Genomic DNA, 22,300 nt, shown 5'->3' with positions numbered 1-22,300 from the left:
TCTCTTTTTTAAACCAATTTTACCAATCAAGAAACCGAGGCACACAGAGGGAGAGTGACTTGCCCAGGATCACACAGTGGGGCAGGGGCAGTTTTTCCTTTTCTGCCTCAGTGCAGTGGGAGAAGAACCCTGTGCTGAAAAATCAAGAGGCCTGGGTTCTGCTCCCGGGCTCTGGCCCTGAGACTCGCCTCCAGTGTCTGTGTCTGATTCTTGTGGCCAGGCTCCACTTGTCTCCCCACTCACCCAGCTTTAGGGAGATAGGAGTTTGGACTCTTAAGGCCCTGAGTCCTCAACTCAGGCCTGAAATGACCACTACGTGGGCCCAGCCAGCTGTGTTTCATTTTAATTAGGGGATGGGGGTGGGAGGGAAGAGAGAATGAATCCAGCCCTAGCCCACCCTTCCATGCCCTACTTCTGGACTCCCAGTCGAGTAGTGTTAAGGCCCAAAGCAGCATTTGTTGTGAGAAGAGGTAAATGAAGGGAGGGGACTGCCAGAGCCACCCTGGGGACTGCCTCTTTCAGGGCTCAGAGGCTGCTGTGGGCTTCACATCACCTTCATATGGGGATTCGTGGGGAGAAGGTTAGGGAGAGCAGAACAGCCAGCCAGTCCACTCTCTGAGGTCATGGCCCTAGGGACACCCTGAGGCTCAGGGCAGAAGTTGGCCCTTTTTAAGCCCGAGGTGGTCACAGATGGGCAGGAGCAGCAGCCTGGGGCAGGAAAAGACAGGCTAGGTAAGGCTGGCATTGGAGCTGCTGGTGGCGCTGTTCCGCTTCTGCAGGCACCGCACTGAGCTGGGCACCTGAAGGCCAGAGGACACCTGGAAGCTTCCACACCACACCTGAAGGGGCCATAGGGAGAGAATGAGAGAGGAGCCCCGGGTAGAGCCTTGGTTGTGTCAGAGAGGGAGAGAGGCTCCAGAGAGGCTGAGTGGGTGGAGAAGCTCAGAGTGGCGGACAGGTGAAGCTGAGGGAAGGGCTTAAAGTAATCAGAAAGGGAGCTAACTGATCACAGGGATGTAGGGGAATAAGAGATCATGGGACAGGGAGGCAGGAAGAGAGGTCAGGGACTATGGAGCAGTTGGGGCTCAGAGGGAGAAATGGAAAAAGTCCAAAGGGGATCAAGGGTCAGACAGACACTTTGAGCACAGACTGTACAGGTTGGGAGCCCCTATTGTCCTCACCATGAAGGCTGGCAACAATGGCTGGTTGAATTTGGCCTTGAAAGTGTGAAGCAGCTGCTTGGTTCGGGCATTGTAGAAGGACAGGACCCCTGCAGGCAGACAGACAGATGGGTCAGACAGAAGGGGAGGTGGACAGCAGGACAGGAAGACCAAAGTGGGGAGGGAGCTGAGGAAGAAGGTCATATTTGGGGGAGGGGAAGGGATGGGGACAACAGTCCCAGCAGAGGGGGATGGGCCAGGAAGGCCCCTCACCTTTGTGGAAGTCGCAGTGGACTCCAATGCAGTCTGGCAGAGGCACATCCAGCGTCCGGGCCTTGTTATTATGCTTGGCCGTGAAGCTGACCTGCAGCCAGTTGTTCAGGTGCAGGCACCAGGAGGCCGGCGTCTTGCCCAGCTGGTCAAATCGGCCCAGGCTGCGGTAGGCAACACCTGCTGCAAAGGCCTTGCTGTCTCGATCATAGCGTACCTCCCAGTAATGCTCACCACCATCAATAAGGGTGTCTCCTAAGGAATAATGGAGAGAGAGCAGGATGAGCTTGTCCAGAACCTCGGGTCTCCCACTCCTCCCTCAGCTCCCTTTGCAAGCTTCTGGAGTTCTGCCAACCCCACCCTCCCACACGCATCTCTCCCACCCATAATGTCCCAAGCCCCCATCTCACTCCCTTCAGGACCCACATGAGAGCCTTGGAGGAAAGAGGCCAAACTCCTGGGCCTTGGGTACTGTTCCCAGAACCTGCCCCACTAAGGAGTCCTTCAGTTTCCCTGGCCACATGCCCCTCTCCCTTCGCCTCCATCCCTCTAGCCCCACGTCGCCTCCATCTTACCCAATACCGTGTAGGACTCAGCCGTGAATCGGTCCCGGCCTCCCCTCCCGGAGGGCATCCTCTTGGGAGACTGGGCACATCTGTGAACATTACGCAGGCTCAGGTGAAGGGGCAGCTCTTCCTCTCCTACCTTGCTCCAGGAAGCCTTCTTTGACCAATACCTCCATTTATCTCTAGTCCTACTGAGCATCCACCCAGATATAGGAGCTTACAGTCACCTTTGTTTATAATCCTAGCCTCTTTGTAAAGATCAAGCATGACTCAACTTAAGAGATACGTGGGGGATATCGCCAATCCACCCCTTCCTTCCTTCTTTTCTTCCTTCCTTCCTTCCCTCCTTCCTTTCTTTCCTGTAAAATACTATTAGTTACATGGGATGGCTCTCTGAGCGAGGAGGGAGGGGAAACTGGGAAAAACTACGATGATGTAAAACGTGAAAAACAGAAATAAAAACTTATTTTGAAAATGTTACCCTCTAACATTGAGTAACACTCACACTACGAACAATGCTGCTGAATACTGCTAATCACCAGCATTTTAGTGGACCTGTGACTTCATTTAGGTGGGTACTCATCCCTTCAGTGGTGAAGATAGATCACAATCCATCCATGCCTTCTTATGCCCTTGTCTATTATCTTCCAAAAATCCTCCACAAGGAAGGGGTCCACCTAATATGATGTGGCCCCATTCAGATTTCGTGAGATAATGTGGGTACCAAAGTGGACACCACAGGCCACTGTTGTGTCATGCCTCACTCTCACTCCATGACTGGCCCATCTCCTTTTCTGACCATAATGGTCTCTGATGACATCTTTTATGCCATGAACAGTTGTTCACTGGTAATATGCTCCGGCCAATTTTTGCCTACTGTATGGCTCTCCGTTGGCCTTTGTGGGAATGGCAACTTTACTTTTTCACACTGAACCACTCTATGAACTTGAAGCCAAGGAGCATCAATGAAAGAGCATTGGTGTTGAAAAATAGATGGGCCTTTGCTTCAGGAAGAAGCTTGAGGTCATTATAAACCCTGTGCAATTTCTCCATGCAATACAGTCCACACTTCTACTCAGTTCTGGGCCCAGGTATTTGTCCTTCTGCAATGTCTGTTCAAGATGAAAGGACCAACACTATGGGTAATCCATTCAAAAGCATGTCATAGAATGGACAATAGGTGTTCTTCATCTACTTGGTTTTTCCTGTATAGATAGTTAAACCAGACTCTTATAGGGGAGGGGAGCAAGTATTTATTAAGTGCCAATTATTTGCCAGACGCTGTGCTAAGCACTTTACAAATATCTCATTTGATACACAATCACCCTTGAGTGACTATCTCCCATAGGAGCTCTGCGGTGTTCTGGGATTTGAGGCAATCAGTACGACATCATTCACAAACAGAAGCATCTAAAGGACCTCACCACCCACAGGGAATCCCTTTTCCTTTTGGACTCTGTGTTTGTCATCCTCCATGATGGTAGTAAACACCTTTGATGAGCGGATAGATGTCTGGGCTTTCCTTCATAATAATAATAATCAGAAGATTGGTTATCTCTATTATCATTTTTAAGGACTCTTATACGATTTTGACATATAAGGAGAAGACACCTTGTTGGAGGGCAGCCTTGAAGGTGTAACTTCCTTGAAGCCAGGGACCATTTCACATGTTTATCTTTGTATCCCCATCACAGTGCCTGGCACAATAGGAGGCACTTAAATTCTTTGTGAACCAAGTTGAAGGCGCTATTTTGTGCTATTCAATCAAATGTTTGTTTTTAAAATAATCAACACACAATAAAGCCAGCAGGATCTTGTAGTCTCTGTATCTTTCAGTCGATTCGTGACAAAGATGGAGTGTCCTATCATTTATGAAAGCTTGCCTATTCCCTTCATCAGGGATGCCTTGATTGATGCATGTGTAGTTTATTCTCATTAGAATCTCATAGAGATGGGAAAATAAGGTGATGGGTTAGCAGCTAGAACATTTTCTTGATGGCTTTTTTCCCCTTAAATACAAATAATGGCTGTAATTTTACCTAAGCATTTATTTATCCCTCCTGGAATAAAATGATCATTGCCTTTAAAATGGAATCATCTCTGGAACAGACCTATTTTACATCTAATGTAGATGCCATATCTTTGAATTTTAAGGCCATTTCTACTTGTTCATACAGCACAGGGTCTATGATAATAGGGGCCAAATGTGATGGCAATTCCACCATCACTGAAGAAGCAAATAGTTTCTTACAGAAAACTTTAGATTTTTTTCCATTTTTTTCTTATTTCTCATCCTCTTTTCAATTTCATCATTAAATGATCTAGGAGTTATCTGATTCATTTGGGTCTCTTGCCAAACTTTCTGTAAACTTGCTTCTTCCACTATTGTTCACTGTTTTGAGGTGATTCTGCTGAATCTTCCATCATAATCTGTCTGATTTCACGAACATGTTTATATTCTAATCCATCCTTGTCTTTGTTTCTCACCTCTCTCTACTTGACCAGGAGATCAAATATAGCTGGCCAAGGCAGTTTTGGGTTCTTTTGGCTTTTTTGTTGTGGCAGTGGGCATCAGCCAAACTCCCTGAGGAATGGTGATAATCTGTGGCAATGCCAGTCGTTTTATTCTATAACCTGGGTTTCAAGCCTGGAGAATACTTGCATAAGACTCTCCAAAGTGGTGGAGAAAACGGTTACTGTGTAACTATTATATTACGTAACCATAATACAGGCTGTGTGCCTGTATGAAGGGAGGAATTCATGAAGCGTTTTGGAGAGGAGAGAAATTCTTCATTTCTTTGAGAGAGGATATATGACACTCTAGACTCTTCTGGGGTCCAACTCGCTGTGTGGAGAGGTAGGATTTGGAAGGCAGATATGGAAGAGAACGTTGGCTCCTCTACACGTATCTCATTTCCAGCTTGCCTCTGGAGCCTTTGGGAATTTCTCCTTGGGTGAAACAAGATCTCATCTTATTCTCATCTGAAAACCTCATTCACTTTTGTGTATTTTCTGATATATTCTAATCCATAGGAATCAAATTTCCATGTGCTATCTGCTTGGATGGGTTTACTTGCTATTTATTCACTATTTGGGATACTCTTTTTGAGTAATTAGCATTTGGTGAGAGAAGTCAAGTTTGGGGCATGAGCCTGGGGTTTTCTTGTTGCTGTTCAGTTGTTTTGCAGGCACGTCCAACTCTTCATGACCCTGTTGGGGGCTTTCTTGGCAAAGATATTATAGAGTGGTTTGCCATTTCCTTCTCTAGCTCATTTTGCATTTGAGGAAACTGAGGCAAACAGGGTTAGGTGACTTTCCCAGGGTCACACAGCTAGTGTCTGAGTCCAGATTTGAACTCATGAAGATGGATCAGATAACTCCAGGCCCAATATGCTATCTACTGCGCCACCTAGCCACCCCAAGTCTGGAGTATCCTCCCCTATAAGAAATAGTGATTTGAACCTAAAAATTGTTCCCCTAGACCAGCAATGTTTAGCAAGACAGATATAATTCTAGTTGAGTACTCTCGCTAAGAAGAGAACGGAGAGGCCAGCCTCATGGTCCCTCATCTTCCATTCTAAATAGGAATCATAGTCTTCCTGGGAGAAGGGTGGGAAAGATTTCAGTGATATCCATCCATCCCTCTCCACGAGCTGAATTAGACAACACATGTGAACATACATAACCTACATGGGCAACACAACATTCTAGCATCCATTTCCCAGTCTGGGGTATGAATAGCTTAATTACATGCCACATCTCATGTTTAGACTTTCTTTTAATTCAGTATATATTTTGACCTTTGCAGCCAGGAGGCACATCGGAGAGAGCACTAGGCCTCGAGTTGGGAAGAACTGAGTTCAAATCTGACCTCAGACATTTAGTAGCTGTGTGACCCTGGGCAAGTCACTTAACTCTGCCTCAGTTTCCTCATCTGCTAAACGGGGATCATAATAGCACCTACTTCCCAGGGTTGTCATGAGGATCAACTGAGATAACAATTGGCACAATGCCAGCCCACAGTAAGCGCTCTATACCTGTTAGCTATTATTAACAAGTCAATGGTTTGATCGTCCATAGATCTCTGATTTGGCAATGACTCCCACATGGTAATCAGTTGTTTCCTCTCTGTTAGGATTGAGCTGATTTCATTTTGGGTGACTTTTTTCAGTCTTCCCCATGATGAGTGCCTTGGGAACACCGTCTTGAAGAAATTATTCACGAATCTAGAGTTCTGAGGCTCCAATGCAGTTTACAAGCCTTCGGCCTCCTCTGTGTATTCATTTCATCTGGAGCCGTATTTCCCCGTCTGTTTCTCATCATCCTCCCTCATGCCCACTTCGGCGCTGGAGTCACCAAGTATTAAAACATACATTGTCTTAATTTGGAGGATCTTATCAAGTTTGGGTTTTTTTTTTCCTTGGGAGAATTTCTCTACCTCCCTATTCTTTTCAGATGCTGAAATTATTCTGATGGCGGCCTCTTCCAAATACTCATCGTAAGCACTGTCACACGAGATGATCGAGTGTCTCGTGAGACGATGCTTCTTGCTGCCTTTGGAATCACAATAAAACGAACTCTTCTGCTTCTTCAGATGACAAGGTAGAACAAGGGATAGCGTGCTGGACCTGGAGTCAAGAAGGCCTGGCTTTTACTCCTGACTCAGCCACTTAGGAGATTTTGAGATCTTGGGCAAGTCATTTAACCTCTCCCAGCCTCAGTTTCCCCATCTGTAAAATGGGAATAAGAACTTACCTCACAGGCGAAGGATAAATTGAGATAGGAAATGCAATATGCTTTGCTATTGTTATCACTTCAAGGAGGACCTTGGGAGACGTCCTTCAATTTGGCTTCGACTTCCTTTTTTCCTTATGGTTGGGTTTATGGTGAACATGTCAATTTCACATAATTAATTTCCTCCAGGGGTATGTCAACTCGTGGAACATCGGACAAGGATCTCAAATTCAGAGTATCGATGCTTAATGTTCGTAGGTTTAAAAACTGACTCTTCACACCCTCTCCCACCTATTTCTGTCACTGTCTCTGTGGGTGAAGCACAAGGGGGCAGTAGAGGACCAAGGGTCGTGGGAAAATTTTTCTTAGTCGTATTGCCTTGGCCAATCCAGGCCTTGGTCAGCCCACTGGTGCTGAGCTTCTGGGTTGCTGAGTGAGGCTGGCTCTTAGAAAGCAGACTCCATCTGACACCAGGACCCTACCTAAAGTCTTTCCAGTTTGGTAGAACCTGCTGGAGTTTACGCTTCACTAGCACAGTCTTCAAAAACCCAAGACCACTTCCACGCAACAATAATGTTTGTTGCAAGTTTTCCAGGCATTCGCCTTACATTCTATCCCTTCCAAACCAGAAGCTTCCCAAAGGCAGGGCTGTGTCAGTACCTTAGACCTTGGGACACTGGGGAGAGGGGAGGCATTACCTGGCTGGGGAGTTGACAGGAGAGGCGGTCCGACCTTTGCTGTCTTTCTCTCGAGCCTTGATGTCCTGAACTTTCCCTCCCATGGCATCCCATTCCACCGATAATTCTTCCACCCGCAAGTTCTGGTGGCACGTCGTGGCATCCAGTCGGAACATGAAAGCTATCAAGAGGCAAAACCATGTCTCAACCTCCTACCTCCTAGCCAGAGCTCCATGATAGCCCAGAGTCAGAGATACTACCCCCTTTAGCCAAACTGCAGCTGGCCAGCAATGGTGCCAAGAACTCACAATCTTCAAGTCAGTGAAGAGTACAGGAGGGCGGGGTGGGGGGAGGACAGACGTTCTGAGCCTACTGGCTCATCTGTTAAGTGGATCAGTAATATTTGCACTAAAGCATTACAGAAATGTAAGTTATTATACTATAGACCAAGGGTCACTGGAGGGCATAAGCTTAAGCTACAGTGGGAAACAGTGGAGTTAGACCCCTTCCTGTGGTGCTAGGTGGCCACTGGTCACTGTGCCTTCCTTGTGGGACCTGTCTATTTATTAAGGCAGGCAGTGACCCTTCCTGGTGCAAGTCTTCCTAGGAAGATGGAACTGAGTGATCCCAAGGCTGCCCTCAGAGCTGAGAGTCTAGAGCTCTTAAGGAAGGTTCAAAGGAGGGGAAAGAGAAGAACAGGAAGGGAGTCATTTACCTGTGGTTTCCAGCGTGACAGGTTCTGAGAACTCTCCAGCCACTGCCTTGTTGCATGCTCTTACTCGAAAGTTCATGTATTTCATATCAAACTTCAGACCTAAAAGGAAGCCACAGACATCTCACGATAATGATTGTACCTTTCCGGTGAGAAACAAAACCAACCCCGAGGAATATACTCATTCTCTAAGTAACAATGTTAACAGGGTAAAACTACAACTACTAACAGGACTATTGCTCTGGAACACTGAATCAACACCCAAAGTGCTAAGAACACTGAGTTGTCTTCCTTCCTTTTGCCTTCATTCTTTCCTTCCTTCCCTCCTTCCTCCCTCCCTTCCTTCCTCCCTTTCTCTTTCTCTCTTCCTTCCTTTCCCCTTTCTTCTTTTTTCTTTCTTCTTTTTCTTCCTTCCTGTTCCCTTTCTTTTTCTCTTCCTTCCTTTTCCCTTTCTCCCTTTGTTCCTTTATTCCTTCCTGTCTTCCTCCTTTCCTTCCTTTCTCTCTCTTTCTTTTTCCTTCCTTCCTTTTTCTTATCTTCCTCCTGCTGCTGCTCCTACTAACCTTAACACTGAGGCCAGTAGGCATTGCTATAATGGAAAGGCCACTGGACGTGGAGTCAGATGACCTGACTTTGAATCGAAGCTCTCTACCAATTATTAGACTTTGGGCAAATCATTCAATTTCTCCCTACCTCAGTTTTTATCATCTGCAAAATGAGGGTGCTGGACTAGCTCAGTGCTTCCTATCCCAAAGTTTTGGGTTTTTTTCCATTAACCCTTTCCAACAACAACAACAAAGTGTCGTGAACTCCCAGGGTAACTGAATATATTACTTACAGGATTCTTTTATTCATTAGGTGCTTATAACTGGAAAGATAACTTTTGTCCAAAAAGGGTTCCAAATTAAAACTTTATTATATAACCATAAAATATAAAATGTCGTTCTACCTCTAATAATGAAAATTCTAAAAGATATAAAATTGTAAAGCTCTACCAAATAATAATGAATCTTTTATGTGGGTCATTCTTTCAGAATTAAAAGAAGTGATCCAGCAACACCTCGTAAGATTACTATCATCTGCATATAGTAACAGAATTGGACAGTTATTCTCTGCTTAGATTGTCATGAAATATTTTGAGCGGGAAGCCCTTGGACTATCATGGTGAGCAATCACTAAAGGAGAACAACAGAACTAGATGATCTCTGAGTTACCTTCCAACTCTAAAATGTTATGATCTTACTAACAATGAGGACCCTTAGTATTAAATAACCCTAAAATTATTAGAGATACTTCTAAGTACTGATACCGGATAACCCTAAAATAACAATGCTAACCCCGGCAGAATGGCATCACTACTTCCCTTAGCACGAAGTCACACTAAAACCACTAACACTATGAAGTGGTCCCTTATGGAGTATCAGTGACATTACACTACTAAAAACTAGGCTGGATCAATGAGATAGGACCTTCCCAGTGACGAGGCTCCCTCTGCTGATGCAGGTCAGCACCTTCTCTGCCGTTTATAAACTTAGAGGGTTGTCTAGACCCTTGAGAAGTGAAATGACTTGGCCAGCCTCATAGAGTCAGCATGTCGGCGGTGGGACAACTCCAGCCCTTCCAGGCTATAAGGCCAGCTTGGCATTCAATACTTACCACGGCCAACCCCTCTACTTGTTCAAGTGATCCCGTGCCATCGCCTCTCCTCTAAAAGCCTGGCCCTTGTGTTATCCCCACGCTATCACTTACTTTCAGTCTCTCCTTCTTGACCAGCTCGTTCCTTACTACACACAAATACGCCCATGTCTCCCCTACCCTAAAAAAGACAAAACAAAAACCCTCGCTTGATTGTGCTAACTATTGCTCCCTATCTCTTTGGCCCTCTGTACCACAGGTGCTTCCACTTCCTCTCTTCTCATTCTTTTCTTAACCTCTTACAATTGGGCTCCTGGCCTTATTCCACTGAAACTGCCCTCTCCAAAGTTATTGATGATCTCATAACTGCCGGATCCAACGGCCTTTTCTCAATCCTCCTTCTGTTTGACCTCTCTGTGGTCTCTGACACTGTGGATCACTCTCTCCTTAATACTTGTTTTTCTCTAGGTTTTGGGGGCACCCCTATCTCTTTTGATTTTCTTCCTATTTATCTGACCTCTCCTTGTCTGTCTCCTTGGCTGGATCCTCTTTCGGATCACACCCTCTAGCTGTAGGTATGCTTCAGGGTTTCGTCCTAGGCCTTCTTCTCTTCTCCCTCTATGCCACTTCACTTGGTGACCTCATCACCTTCCATGATTCTCTAATTTACCCATCATATCCCAAGCTCTCTGCTGACCTCCAATGCCTTTCAGACATCTTGAATTGGATGTCCAGTAGATATCCTAAGCTGATCACGTCTGAAACATAACTGATTATCTTTCCCCCTAAACCCTCCCCTCTTGCCTTCCCTATTACTGTAGAAGGCATCACTTTTCTCCCAGACCCTCAGGATCACAACCTAGGAGTCATCCTGGCTTCCCCATCGTCTTTCACCTCCCCCCCAATATTTAAAGCCTGTTGATTTCACCCTTGCAACATCTCCCATATATGCTCCCTTCTCTCCTCTGTCACAGACACTCCTCTGGTACAGGCCCTCATCACCTCACACTTGGATGATTGCAGTAGCCTGATGGGGGTCTGCCTGTCTCAAGTCTCTCCTCAAATCCAACCTCCATTCAGCCACTAAAGTGATTTTCCTAAAGTGCGGGTCCAATCAAATCGAGACCCCCACCTCAATTAGCTCTAGTGGCTTCCCATAACCTGTAGGATCAAATACAAAATGCTCTGTTTGACATTCAAACCCCTTCAGACCTAGCCCCTCCTACCTTTCCAGTCTTCTTACACCTTCCTGACTAGCTCATACTCTTCAATCCAGTGACACTGTCCTCCTGGATGTTCCATGAACAAGACACTCCATCTTTCTGCTCTGGGCATTCTCTCTGGCTATTCCCCATTCCTGGTCAGCCTTCCTTCCTCCACTTCACTGACCTCCATGGCTTCCTTTAAATTTCAACTAAAATCCCAACTTCTATAGAAAGCCCCTCCCAACCCCTCTTAATTCCAATGTCTTCCCCATTAATTATTTTCTATTGATCCTGTACAGAGCGCCAGGCCTGGAAGCAGGAAGACCTGAGTTCAAATCCAGTCTCAGACACTTATTAGCTGTGTGACCCCGGACAAGTCACTTATTCCTCATCTCCAAGTCACTCAGTTTCCTCAGCTGTAAAATGAGTTGGAGAAGGAAATGGCAAACCACTCCAGTATCTTTACCAAGAAAACCCCAAATGGGGTCACAAAGAGTCAGAACCAACTGAAATGACTGCACAAATTTATCCTGTACATAGCTTGCTTTGTATATATTTATTTACATGTTGCCTCCCCAATTAGAATGTAGCTCCTTGAGGGCAGGGCCTATTTTTTCTTATTCTTTTGTATCCCTAGTGCTTACCACGGTGTCTGGCACACAGTAGGTGCTTAATAAATGTACACCTATTGATTATGTCATATAGCCTTAGCACTGCCAAGTACTATCACCACAGCTAGATGGCATGGTAGACGGAGCACTGAAACTGAGTAGTGAAGACCTGAGTTAAAATCCTACCTCACATGCTTACTAGCCAGGTAACCTTGGGCAAATTACTTACCCTCTGTTTGCCTCAGTTTCCTCATATGTAAGATGGGGATAATAATAGCACCTACCTCCCAGGGTAGTTGTGAGGTTAAAATGAGATATTGGTCAAGTGTTTTACAAACTTTAAAGTGCCATATAGATGTTATTATTATTAATCCTGTTAATATTTGTACGATTCAGGGCAGCTAGGTGGTGCAGTGAGTAGAGCACCGGCCCTGTAGTCAGGAGGACCTGAGTTCAAATCTGGCCTCAGACGCTTGATGCACTTAGTAGCTGTGTGACCTTGGGCAAGTCACTTAACCCCAATTACCCTGCCTTCCCCCCTCCAAAAATAAATATTTGTACTATTCAGAATTATTATCACTACTTAACATAATATTACTAATTAGTATTTCCAGGAAGTTATAATACTTAGTATGAATGGCTCTAGGGTTCAAAGAATGTCAGAGTTGGAAGAGTCTTTAGGGATCAGTTAGTCCAATGCTCTTATTTTGCAGGTGGGAAAACTGAGGCCCCGAGAGAGGAGAATATTTGTAGCAAGTAAATGGTAGAGACCCCTGACCTCCAACCCAGTGAGTGGCACAGACCCGCTGGACACCAGCAGACGAATGGAACAGAGAACTGGACTTTGTTGCGGGAGAAGATCATCCGCTCACCGGACAGAGTGTACTCAGTCTGCCTGATGCCTTCAATCACCATCCAGGGCTGGTCTTCCTTGAGCCGAGGTGGGCCCTCAAAGTTGGTGCGCCGATATTCGAGCACATAATGGTCGATCTTGCTGTCCTCATCTGGCATCCGCCACACCAGCGTCACGCAGTTATCTGCCACCAGGGACTCTCCAAGGTCAATCTCTGGAGCACTAGGCACTGGAGAGGAGAGGGGGTGTCGGGGTCAACCTCCCCATAGAGCTTGGAGCCTGAGACTCCTGCCGGCTGAGAAGTTTGGCCTTCTCAGATTTCTACCATTTACTCTAGTCCTCCCCCTTGCCTCCCCAAAGACCCCAGGCTATATGCCCGTCTCCAATACCACACCTCACCTGGTAGGAACTTTAGGGCCTGCAACAGGCGTCGCTCCTGGGCAAAGTCCACCATGAGGTGGCTCATGTTGTCGCTGACCTTCGCTTTCAGGGAGAGCCGGAATGCTGGGGCCATGGTCACACTGCAGGGGGAGGGACTGGGATCATCTGGAGGGTCTGGCATCCCAAGACCCACCAGAAACCATGGGTAGGGCAAGTGGAACATTCTCTCTTCTCCTTTTAGGGAATCCTGCCCTCCCTTGGAGTTGGAAACCTTGAATTTTAGTCAGAGGACTTAACTAGAGTCTGAGCCTATTTGCTGACTTTTGGTGTAATTGTGAGCAAGTCAATTAAACTCACAGGGATTCCATTTTCTTCACTGTAAAACAAGGGCCTTTCAGTAAATGATTGCTAAGGTCCCTTCCAAATTCTAAATCCTTTGGGCCCCACTGAACTCCCGGCTCTCCTCTAGACTGATACTGGCCTGGAGGTTGTGGGGTGAGGGGCCTTTCTTGAGATACCCAACTGCAGGGGTAGGTTGAGCGTCTTCCAATGGGTGGTACTACCAAGAGGAGGGCAATCTTACCTGTCCTTTATCTGTTTGGCAGCCTGGAAAAAGGAAGGAGAGGGGGAGAGTCACACTTTCTGAGCAGGAGGAGCCTTCAGAGATCATCTAATCCATCCATCCAACCCCTCATCTTATAGAGGGGAAACCAAGGCCCAGAGAGGAGATGAAATTTACCCAGTATCACACAGTAAGTTAGCAGGAGAGCTGCTGAAGCCTCAAACCCAGGCTTCCTGTTTCCCTGCCCAAGGCTCTTTTCACTAGAAAGGTGGGGAGGGAGAAGGGAGAGAAGAAGAGGGAAGAGATGGAGGAAATTCAAAGGCTTTAGAGCTGAAAGCAAAGTCAGAGATCATCTGGTCCAACCTCCTCATTTCACAAATAAGGAAATTGAGGCCCAGAGATGTTATGCGACTTGCCCAAAGTCACCTGGCTAGTAAGCAGCAGAGATAGGATTCAAACCCAAGACTTCTGGCTTCAAATTCAGTGCTCTTTGCCCTACTCTAAAAATACACAGTATTTTATAGCCTTTACCCAACAACACACAAATAAAACCCTTTAATTTTTATGTGAATTATTTGTGTCTATGTCCTACCCCACCTACCAGACTGGTAAGGCCTCAAAGTCATAAGCTGCTCCTTCAAGGCCCAGCTCAGGTGTAGTCAGCTTCTTCCTTATGAGGCCTTCCCTGACTTTCCCGCCCCCTCGCCGAGATCCCCAGGCCTCAGCCTGACCTCTAGGGACTGCGCTACATGGATGTGAGTGAGTTACACTACAGTCTCCAAAGAGGCAAAAAAAATAATGCACAAAGCAGGGGAGAGGTGAGCTGTGAGGGAGAGCAGGTGGCAACAATTAAGGAAATTAGAAGAAAATCAGAACAAACAATGCCATCAGGGACATAACGTATGGGCTGGAAATAGAGACGCGACAGCTAGGGATGACAGGCTCCACGTGTATCCTTACAATACAGGAGAATCAGGGAAGGCTCCTAGCACCATTGGGTGGACTCTTTCTACTGAGCCTATGGGAGACCATGGACAGTAATGGCACAGGATAGAGAGGCATGCATGGGTTGTGATCTGTATTGTTACAGGCCAGTCCCAGATCCACGTAAGTGGGCTCTAAATCACACTACCTTGTGTATCATAGTTATTTGTATATGTATGTGTGTGTTTGACTAGAAGTTCCTTAAGGATAGAGACCTTGTTTTTCATCTATGTATCCATAGCGGTGGGTACAGGGCCCTGCATACAGCAGACACTTAAAAAATGTTTGAATCAATCCAACAAGCATTTACTAAGTGCCTACTGTATACAGCACATGTTGTTAGGTGCTAAGAGATACAAAAATGAATAAAACTCCCTTGTGGAGATCATAGGGGAGCAGAGAAGGAAGAACGAATTTTCTTTGTGCTTATTTATGTTCCTGTTGCATCCTCCAGTAGAATTTACACCCTTGGAGGACAGGAGCCTTTGTCTCGCTGGCATCTGATGAACAGTATGAGCATGCTGGAGGAGTCAAAGAAAATAATCCCCACATCTCAGAATAGTGCCATGGGGGCCGCAGACACTGCTATTCCCGTTTTACAGACGAGGAAATGGAGGAGAAATGATTTATTCAAAGTTACCCCGGCAGGAAGTTCCAGCACCAGGCTTCAAATCCAGACCTTCCAACTCCAAGGCTCTTTCCTCTAACTCATGCTGACAAAGGGAGCAGGGTCTGGTGGGAGGTTCTGCACGGCTTTAATCCCTTGTCTGAAGTCACAGATGTGGGGCTGAAAGTGATCTCAGAGGCCTTCTGGTCCAACACCATCATTTTACAGTCCTTTCCATCTCCCATTCTCCCAGGGTACCTGCCCCCTGGAGCCACCAACCCAGGGATTATTTCTGTTCAATAAACTTCTGTTTTATGGTGGGGGAAAAAACATGAGCTGGGAGGCCTGGGTGTGAATCCTAGCTCAAAAAGAGTTGTGTGAACTTGGCTTAGTCACTTCCCTCCTTTCAGCCTCAGTTTATTTACCTCTAAATTGGGAACAGTAACTTGTACAACCTATATCTCAGGTTGAGAGGAAAGCACTTAAAATGCCAAAGAAAGGCTATGATTAAATGCTTGCCCATGTATACAAGGCAGTTAGGTGGTGCAGTGGCTAGAACGCTGGGCCTGGGGTCAGGAAGACTCATCTTCATGAATTCAAATCTGTCCTTGGATACTCACTAGCTGGGTGACCCTGGGCAAGTCACTTCACCCTGTTTGTCTCGGTTTCCTCATCTGTAAAATGAGCTGGAGAAGGAAACGGCAAACCACTCCAGTATCTTTGCCCAGAAAACCCCAAATAGGGTCACCAAGAGTCAGACCAGACTGAAATGACTCAACAACCATGGACGTAAAGCCGTTTGCAAACCTGGAAGTGCTTTCTCAATGTCAATTGTTGTTTTCATCACTGTTACTGCCCCATATGAGGCCTGGTCCGTAGCCTTCTCCTTGGGCAGCCCTACCCACCAAGACTCTCCCCAGCTAACTGCAAGCATTGGTCCCAAACCTGTGGGAAATCCTGGCTGTCTGCTCCCTGCAGTGTCTGGTTGGCTGTTTCCAGAAGTTCCTCGGAGCTCTCCAGAGCCTTGGTGCAGGCTGCCAACTGATTCTGAGCGGAAGAGATGGGGCAAAAGAGGTCATGTCAGGCAAACCCTGAAGTGTTCCCACACTCAGGGCCAGGCCCTGTGCTGAGCGACGAGGAGCCATAGAGATGGAGAAGCGTCCAAGCAAAGGGACCTCACAGCTTTGGGGCCCACTGAGCAGGACAGCCAGGGAGAGAGGGGAGCAGAAGAAGCTTTTCTTTAATGTTTTGCTCAAGGCCCCAAGGTAGCCCTTTCTGAGCCCCCCAGCTGTGAGTGCTTTGCTCCCCAAATTCTCTTATATCCATCTTTTATAAAATCTTTACCTGTATATTATAACCTGTCCCCCTGGCTAGACTCCACAAAGGCAAGGATTATTCCACTTTCATCTTTGCATGCCCAGCATCTGGCACAATACCTGGCACACAGTAGGTACTTAATAAACATTCATTCACCTACTATATGCCAGGTACTTAATAAACGTCCATTGATTGAAGGCCTTCAGAAGTAAAAGGAGCCAACTTCTATATTTTACAGATAGTGAAACTGAGACCTGTACAGGTGAATTTGCCCAGGTCACACAGTAAGTGGCAGAGCCAAGATTCACAGAATCACAAAATCTCAGTGGTGTAAGAACTTCAGAGGTTACTGTATCCAGCCCACAGCTGAAAAGAAATCCTGTCCAAGAGGCCTCTGAAAAGCGGTCATCCAAGATCTGCTTGAAGACCTCCATGAAGGGGGCCCTTTCCCAAGCTAGCACCTTGTACTTGGGACACTTATTAGTAGGAAATTGCCTTATATAAAGCTGAACTCTGCCTCTCTACAACTCCCCCCAAGGATCTTTGTTCTGCACTGCCACTGTCCCCCCGACCCCGCCACTCCAGGGCCAAGCAGAATAAATCTAGTCTCTCTTCTAGGTGACAGCGCTCTCAACACCTGAAGAAAGCTAGCCTATATCTCGCCTTTTTTAGGCTAAACATCCCAAGTTCTTTCATCTGATCCTTCCATCCCTTAGGGGGGATTTTAACTCCCCTCATTATCAGAGTCAGCTTCCTCTAGTGTCCCCAAACTAAATATAATTCTCCAAATAGGGCCTGAGCAGAGCATAGGACGGTGAGATTATCACCTCCCTTACTCTGGACACTCTGTCTTTATTAATGCAGCTCAAGATGACATCAGGTTTCTCTGGCTAACTTTGATACTGAACTTGTAGTCCGCTCGAACCCCTGGATCTTTTTCAGATAAACTTTTCAAAGGACATCTCCCCTACTGTGTGCTCATGCAGTTGATTTTCTTAACCTAAATGAAGGATTTTACATTCATCATTTCAGATTTGGCACATCATCCTGCCCTTTGAGGTCCTGACTCTGTTATCAACTTGTTAGCTATCCGCTCTACCTTCATGGGTCATCTGCAAATCTGGTAAGCACATCATCCATGCCTATTTATTTGAACTCGAGTCCTCAGACTATTCCCAATGCTATTTATATTACACCATGCTGCTTGAGCTGGACCTTAAAGGATGGGTAGAATTTGGAGATAGAGCCAGGAAGGACACTGGTGCAATTTAACACATCTATAAGGCCACGGAGGAGTAAAGGGCGGTGGCTGCAGAGAAAGATTTCAGTTCAGTATGAGGAAAAACTTCCTAACAATTAGAGCATCCCAAGAAGAAGAATGGGCTCTGTCAGGAGGGGGCAGTTGTAGAGGTCTGACCACTGTAGAGGTGACTCCTATTGAAGTACAGGTCAGACTGGATAATGTCTCCAGTTCCTTCCAGCTAAAAGAACCCTGTGATTGAACTGGGCCTTAAAAGGCCAGGGAAGGCTCGAAAGGCAGCAAAGTCAAGCTTTCTTTACAGGAGCATAAATTTAAAGCTGGAGGAGACCTGTACAGGTCACCCATACCCATTTTACAAATGAGAAAACTGAGGACCAGAGGGAAGAAGTAATTTTCTCAAGGTCAACCAGGAAGTAAGTGGTAAAGCTGAAATTCAAACCCAGGCCCTTCCAACTCCAAACCCAGAATTCTTTCCTCTAGCTATTCAGGCTGTTCAGGGGAAAGAGAAAAAAAGAGAGAAAAGCCAGGCCAGGCTGGAGTGAAAAGGGAGCAAGGGAAAGAGAAGGCTAAAAAAGGGAGATGGGGGAAGGGTCTAAAGGGCTGCCAATGCCAGGCTGCTGACATTGGACTCCCATTGTCAGCAGGAAGAGCTTCCTGAGCAGGGGAAGAATGTCACCAGAGCTGTTCATTAGGCAGACTAATCTAGCAGCCTGACATGGGGTGCTGCTGGAGCGGGGAAAGCTCCATGGAAGAGGTACAGCTTGAGCTCAGGTTTAAAGGAAGGGTGGAATTCAGAGGAGAAAAACTAGAGAAGAAACAGATTAGAACAGGGGTGAGACTTGAAGTCAGGAGAGGTCTATACTGCAATCCCACCTCTGGCTTTTGCTGGCTTTGTGAACATGGGCAAATCCCTTCATTTCTCTGAGTCTCAGTTTCCTCTTCTGTGAAATGAGATAATAATACCTGTAATCATGTCTCTCACAGGGTTGTTGTGAGGATCAAATAAGAACTTATGTACGGCTAGATCCAGTTCAGTGTGAATAACGAATCCCCCGAAGTGGACGTATTATTCAAATCTGCATTGCATATTTCCATTGGGCTTGATGTGGCAACTTAAGAATACAGGTTAAATTGATTTCTGGACCACAGGCTAGAATCAGTGACTAATTTTACATAATTATAACTTCAAATAGTGTGAATTAGAATGAAGAGCATTCCTCATTTGCATTAATCTGGGCCTAGCTGTAAAACATCAACATTCAAATGGTGTATAAATGTCGGTTATGATTACTAGAATGCTGGTACAATAGTCCAAGCTAGTAACAGACGACATTTAGCCTCAGGTGGGATCCTAGGAGCAGAAGTTTAGATTTGGAAAAGACCTTCTACATTAGTTAGCCCAACCACCTCATATTGGAGATGAAGAAACAGGCACAGAAAGGGAAATGACTTGTTAAAGGTCACACGTTGTCCCAGGGAAGGAAAAGAGGCTTCTAAGGGAGAAAGGCATTTTCAAAGGTCTATTGGAAGGAAAGGAGTAGGGCTGGATTAGGGAGCCCAATAAAGCCTCTCTTCTAACTCGCACCCTCTTCTCTTAGATCTGGGAAGTTTACTTTCAGAAGGAGCAGACTCACCTGGAGCTCATAGATTCGGCTAGCACGGTCCTGTTTGATCTTCATCAACATGCCCTCCTTCAGCTCATCCAGTAGGGAGAACAGTGACTGGAACTCTACCTCCAGGTCCTCTTGGACCTTGTTGGAGTTGGCCTAACAGGGGAATGGTTTAGAATCTTAGATCAGTAAGTGTCAGAGCTGAAGGGCCCTTAGAACATAGACCATTGGTGAGTGAATGTTGGAGCTGGGAGGCACCTTTAGAACATAGACCAGGGATCGGGAACCTGCAGCCTCAAGGCCATGTGTGGCCTTCTGGGTCCTTGAATGTGGCCCTTCTACTGAATCCAAGTTTATAGAACAAATCTTTTTATTAAGAGACTTGTTCTGTGAAGTTTGGATTCAGTCAAAGGGCTGAGCTTGAGGACCTAGAAGGCCACGTGTGGCCTTGAGGATGCAGGTTCCCCACCCCTGACATGACCCAGAGAATGAATGTTACAGCTGGGAGGGCCCTCAGAACACAGAATGTCAAAGCTGGGAGGAACCTTCAAACATAGACAGTGGGATGTGGGAATGACTTTAGAACATAGAATTTCAACTGTTCCCAGGTGGCTGACCCATCCCCCCTGCCCTTCCCCCCATCTCCTCCTACCTCCACATTCAGCAGCATCTGTTTCAGGGCATAGATGAAGTTCTGTATCTCTTCATTCTTCACTGCCAGAGTTGTGATGATCTTCTTCAGTGCCTCCTGTGCCAACACCCAAGACACAAAGTCCCATCCTCACCTGCAGTCTATCTAATCCTTCCCAGACCAGATGGCCCTCAATATCCACTAGGACCTCTATGTCCCAAGACCCAGGGGTTCAAGGAAGGCACAAGAAATTGTGGGCATTGGACTTATCTGGGAAGGAGCCTGGATGGGAGTGAGAAGAGCCAGAGAAAGGAATAGCTTAGAAAAGCAATAGACTGGGTGTGTGTGAAAGGGTGGGGGCGGGGGGGGGGGTGTGTGAGGGGAAGACCTGGGGCTAAGTGAGGAAAAGAGAGAAAGGGGACTGACAACCTGTACAAGGGACTAATCCCCAAGCAGAGGGAGCTGCCACCCCTCCCAGTGCAGCTTCTAGGCTGCAGCAGCAATGCGGGTCTTCAGCATGGTGGGCGGGACTGGGGTTGCCCCAACTCTGCTCCAGGCCAGGTGGCGGGGGACCCTTGATCCATTTCTAGAAGGGGCTCCTCCCCGCCAGCCCTCATGGAGCCTTGCCGGCTATTGTCGGCCCCGCAAGACCACATCGCAAACGGGACTCCAGGCCGGCCTGAGCCAGGGATGGGGCAGAGAGTAGGCTGCTGCAGCACCTGGTGCAACGCGCGCCCCGCCCCATCTCCCACCTCCACCCCCACCCTCACCCCGGCCCTAGCCCCTACCTTCTGATCCCCCATGGCGCCGGGCCCAAGATGCTCACAGGAGCCCCGGTGCTCCTCGCGCAGCCGCAGCCGCAGCCGCCGCCGCGCGCCCCTAGGCACAAAGGTGCCCAGAACCCATCGCCCAGCCTGGGACTTCGGTCCTCTCCCACCCCCAGCCTCGCCGCTCCATCACCGCCTCTACGGCGCAGGCGTGTGAGTCGAGGCATCTTGGGAAATGTAGTCCAGGGCTGGGGAGGGGACCCAGGCTCATGGAAGGGTAGGGGAATTTAGAACCTAGAATGTAGAATGTCAGAGCAAGGAGTGGTCCTGGAACCGAAGATCAGAGCTGGAAAGGAACTTAGAATATCGGACACAATCTGACTCCAACCTCTTTCTCCGGTTTATTTCATCCCATCATTCTGGCCTGGCTTACTAGATCTTCCCTCAACTAGATAGACATCCCTCCCTTGTTTCTCGGCAAAGGCTCTCGCCTATGCCTGGGATGCACTTCCTACTCAGTTCCACACCTGAGGATCCTTAGCTTCCTTCAAAGCTCACCTCAGATGACATTTCCTCTGCTAAGCCTTACCTCATGTCTCCCACTACGTCCGCCATACCCTTCCCAGTTACTACTGCCTTCTCCAATTACCTAATTATCCTACAGGCTGCGGTCTCCCAGTAGAATGTAAGGTTCTTGAGGTCAGGTTTTATTTTGGTTCTGTCTCTATATCCCCAGCACCTAGAACAGTGCCTTTTCTACAGTACAGCCTCAATGGTTTTTAGTTTGTTTTGATTTTTTAGGTTGAATACAACAGGACATGGAATTTCAGACCTGGAAGGACCTAAGTACTCCAGATATAGATGATTAAAGCTGGAAGGGTCCTTAGAACGTAAAACCTAGACCATCAGAGCTAGAAGGGTTCCTAGAATGTTGGTGCCAGGAAGGACTTTAAGACACACGATGGCAGAGCTCAATGGGTTCTTAGAGATCAAAGGATGGTGGATCATAGATTTAAAGCTGGAAGGGACTTTAGAGATCCTCTAGTGGGGGAAGGGAGATGGTTTTCAAAATGTACTTGGGATGACTTCCTTTCGGGGCATCTGAGGAGTCAAAACTATTTTCCTAATAATATTAAGATTTTTTTGTTTCTAAAATGGTAATTATTGATAGATGTAGCCCACATGAACAAAAGCTATTTGGGGGAGAGGATCCTCAAAAATTTTTAAGAGATTTAAAAAGTTTGAGAACTGATGATCTAGTTGAGCCTCCTTGTTTTGTGGAAGGGAGGAGACACGCAACCAGCTATGAGGTCTCCAGAGTCCTACCAAAGGTCTTTTTCAATTGTCTTCTCATTGCTCCTCAGACCTGACATTACACTGCCCATTTCTTTGCCTTTGCATAGGCATCCTCTCCTTACCACACTGCCTGTCAGAATTCCTAGCTTCCATCAAAACTCAGCTGAAGATCCACCTTCTAAATTAGACCTTTTTTTTCCTAGGTTCAGTGGCCAATGCCTTCCCAGCAACACTCACCACTGCCTTGCTTTTAGTTTGTTTTTTGTTTTGTCTTGTTTTGCAGTCATGTCCAACTCTTCATGACCCTATTTGGAGTTTTCTTGGCAAAGATACTGGAGTGGTTTGCCATTTTCTTCTCCAGCTCATTTTACAGATGAAGTAACTGATGCAAACAAGGTTAAGGGACTTGCCCAGGGTCACACAGCTAGGAATTGTCTGAGACTGGATTTGAACTTATATCT

The 22,300-nt window shown here is 46.7% G+C and overlaps 1 protein-coding gene across 1 annotated transcript; it reads right to left on the bottom strand.

Annotated features, from left to right (window-relative positions):
* Positions 1-327: 327 nt before the first annotated feature.
* Positions 328-20,579, bottom strand: FSD1 (fibronectin type III and SPRY domain containing 1). Its single transcript, XM_036735470.1, has 13 exons — positions 20,565-20,579; positions 19,798-19,893; positions 19,170-19,301; positions 15,903-16,004; positions 13,388-13,410; positions 12,823-12,944; positions 12,443-12,652; positions 8,123-8,221; positions 7,429-7,588; positions 2,006-2,085; positions 1,434-1,685; positions 1,182-1,270; positions 328-839 (listed from the first exon to the last, which is right to left on the bottom strand). The coding sequence occupies exons 1-13, from the start codon at positions 20,577-20,579 to the stop codon at positions 729-731; spliced, it is 1,491 nt and encodes a 496-aa protein (XP_036591365.1). The 3' UTR covers positions 328-728.
* Between the last annotated feature and the right edge of the window lie 1,721 nt (positions 20,580-22,300).

The sequence above is a fragment of the Trichosurus vulpecula genome, chromosome 1, assembly GCF_011100635.1.
Source record: "Trichosurus vulpecula isolate mTriVul1 chromosome 1, mTriVul1.pri, whole genome shotgun sequence".
In the NCBI taxonomy this organism is placed as follows: Eukaryota; Metazoa; Chordata; class Mammalia; order Diprotodontia; family Phalangeridae; genus Trichosurus; species Trichosurus vulpecula.
This window is presented reverse-complemented; position numbering and strand designations above follow the sequence as displayed.

Bases quoted from the DNA above. Each gene is read 5' to 3' on its own strand.
- FSD1 (XM_036735470.1), bottom strand. The intron at 13,411-15,902 runs GTTTGGGACCAA...TCCTTTTTCCAG, and splicing joins ACAGCCAGGATTTCCCACAG to GCTGCCAAACAGATAAAGGA. The intron at 7,589-8,122 runs GTAAATGACTCC...GCCTCTTGATAG, and splicing joins TGTCACGCTGGAAACCACAG to CTTTCATGTTCCGACTGGAT.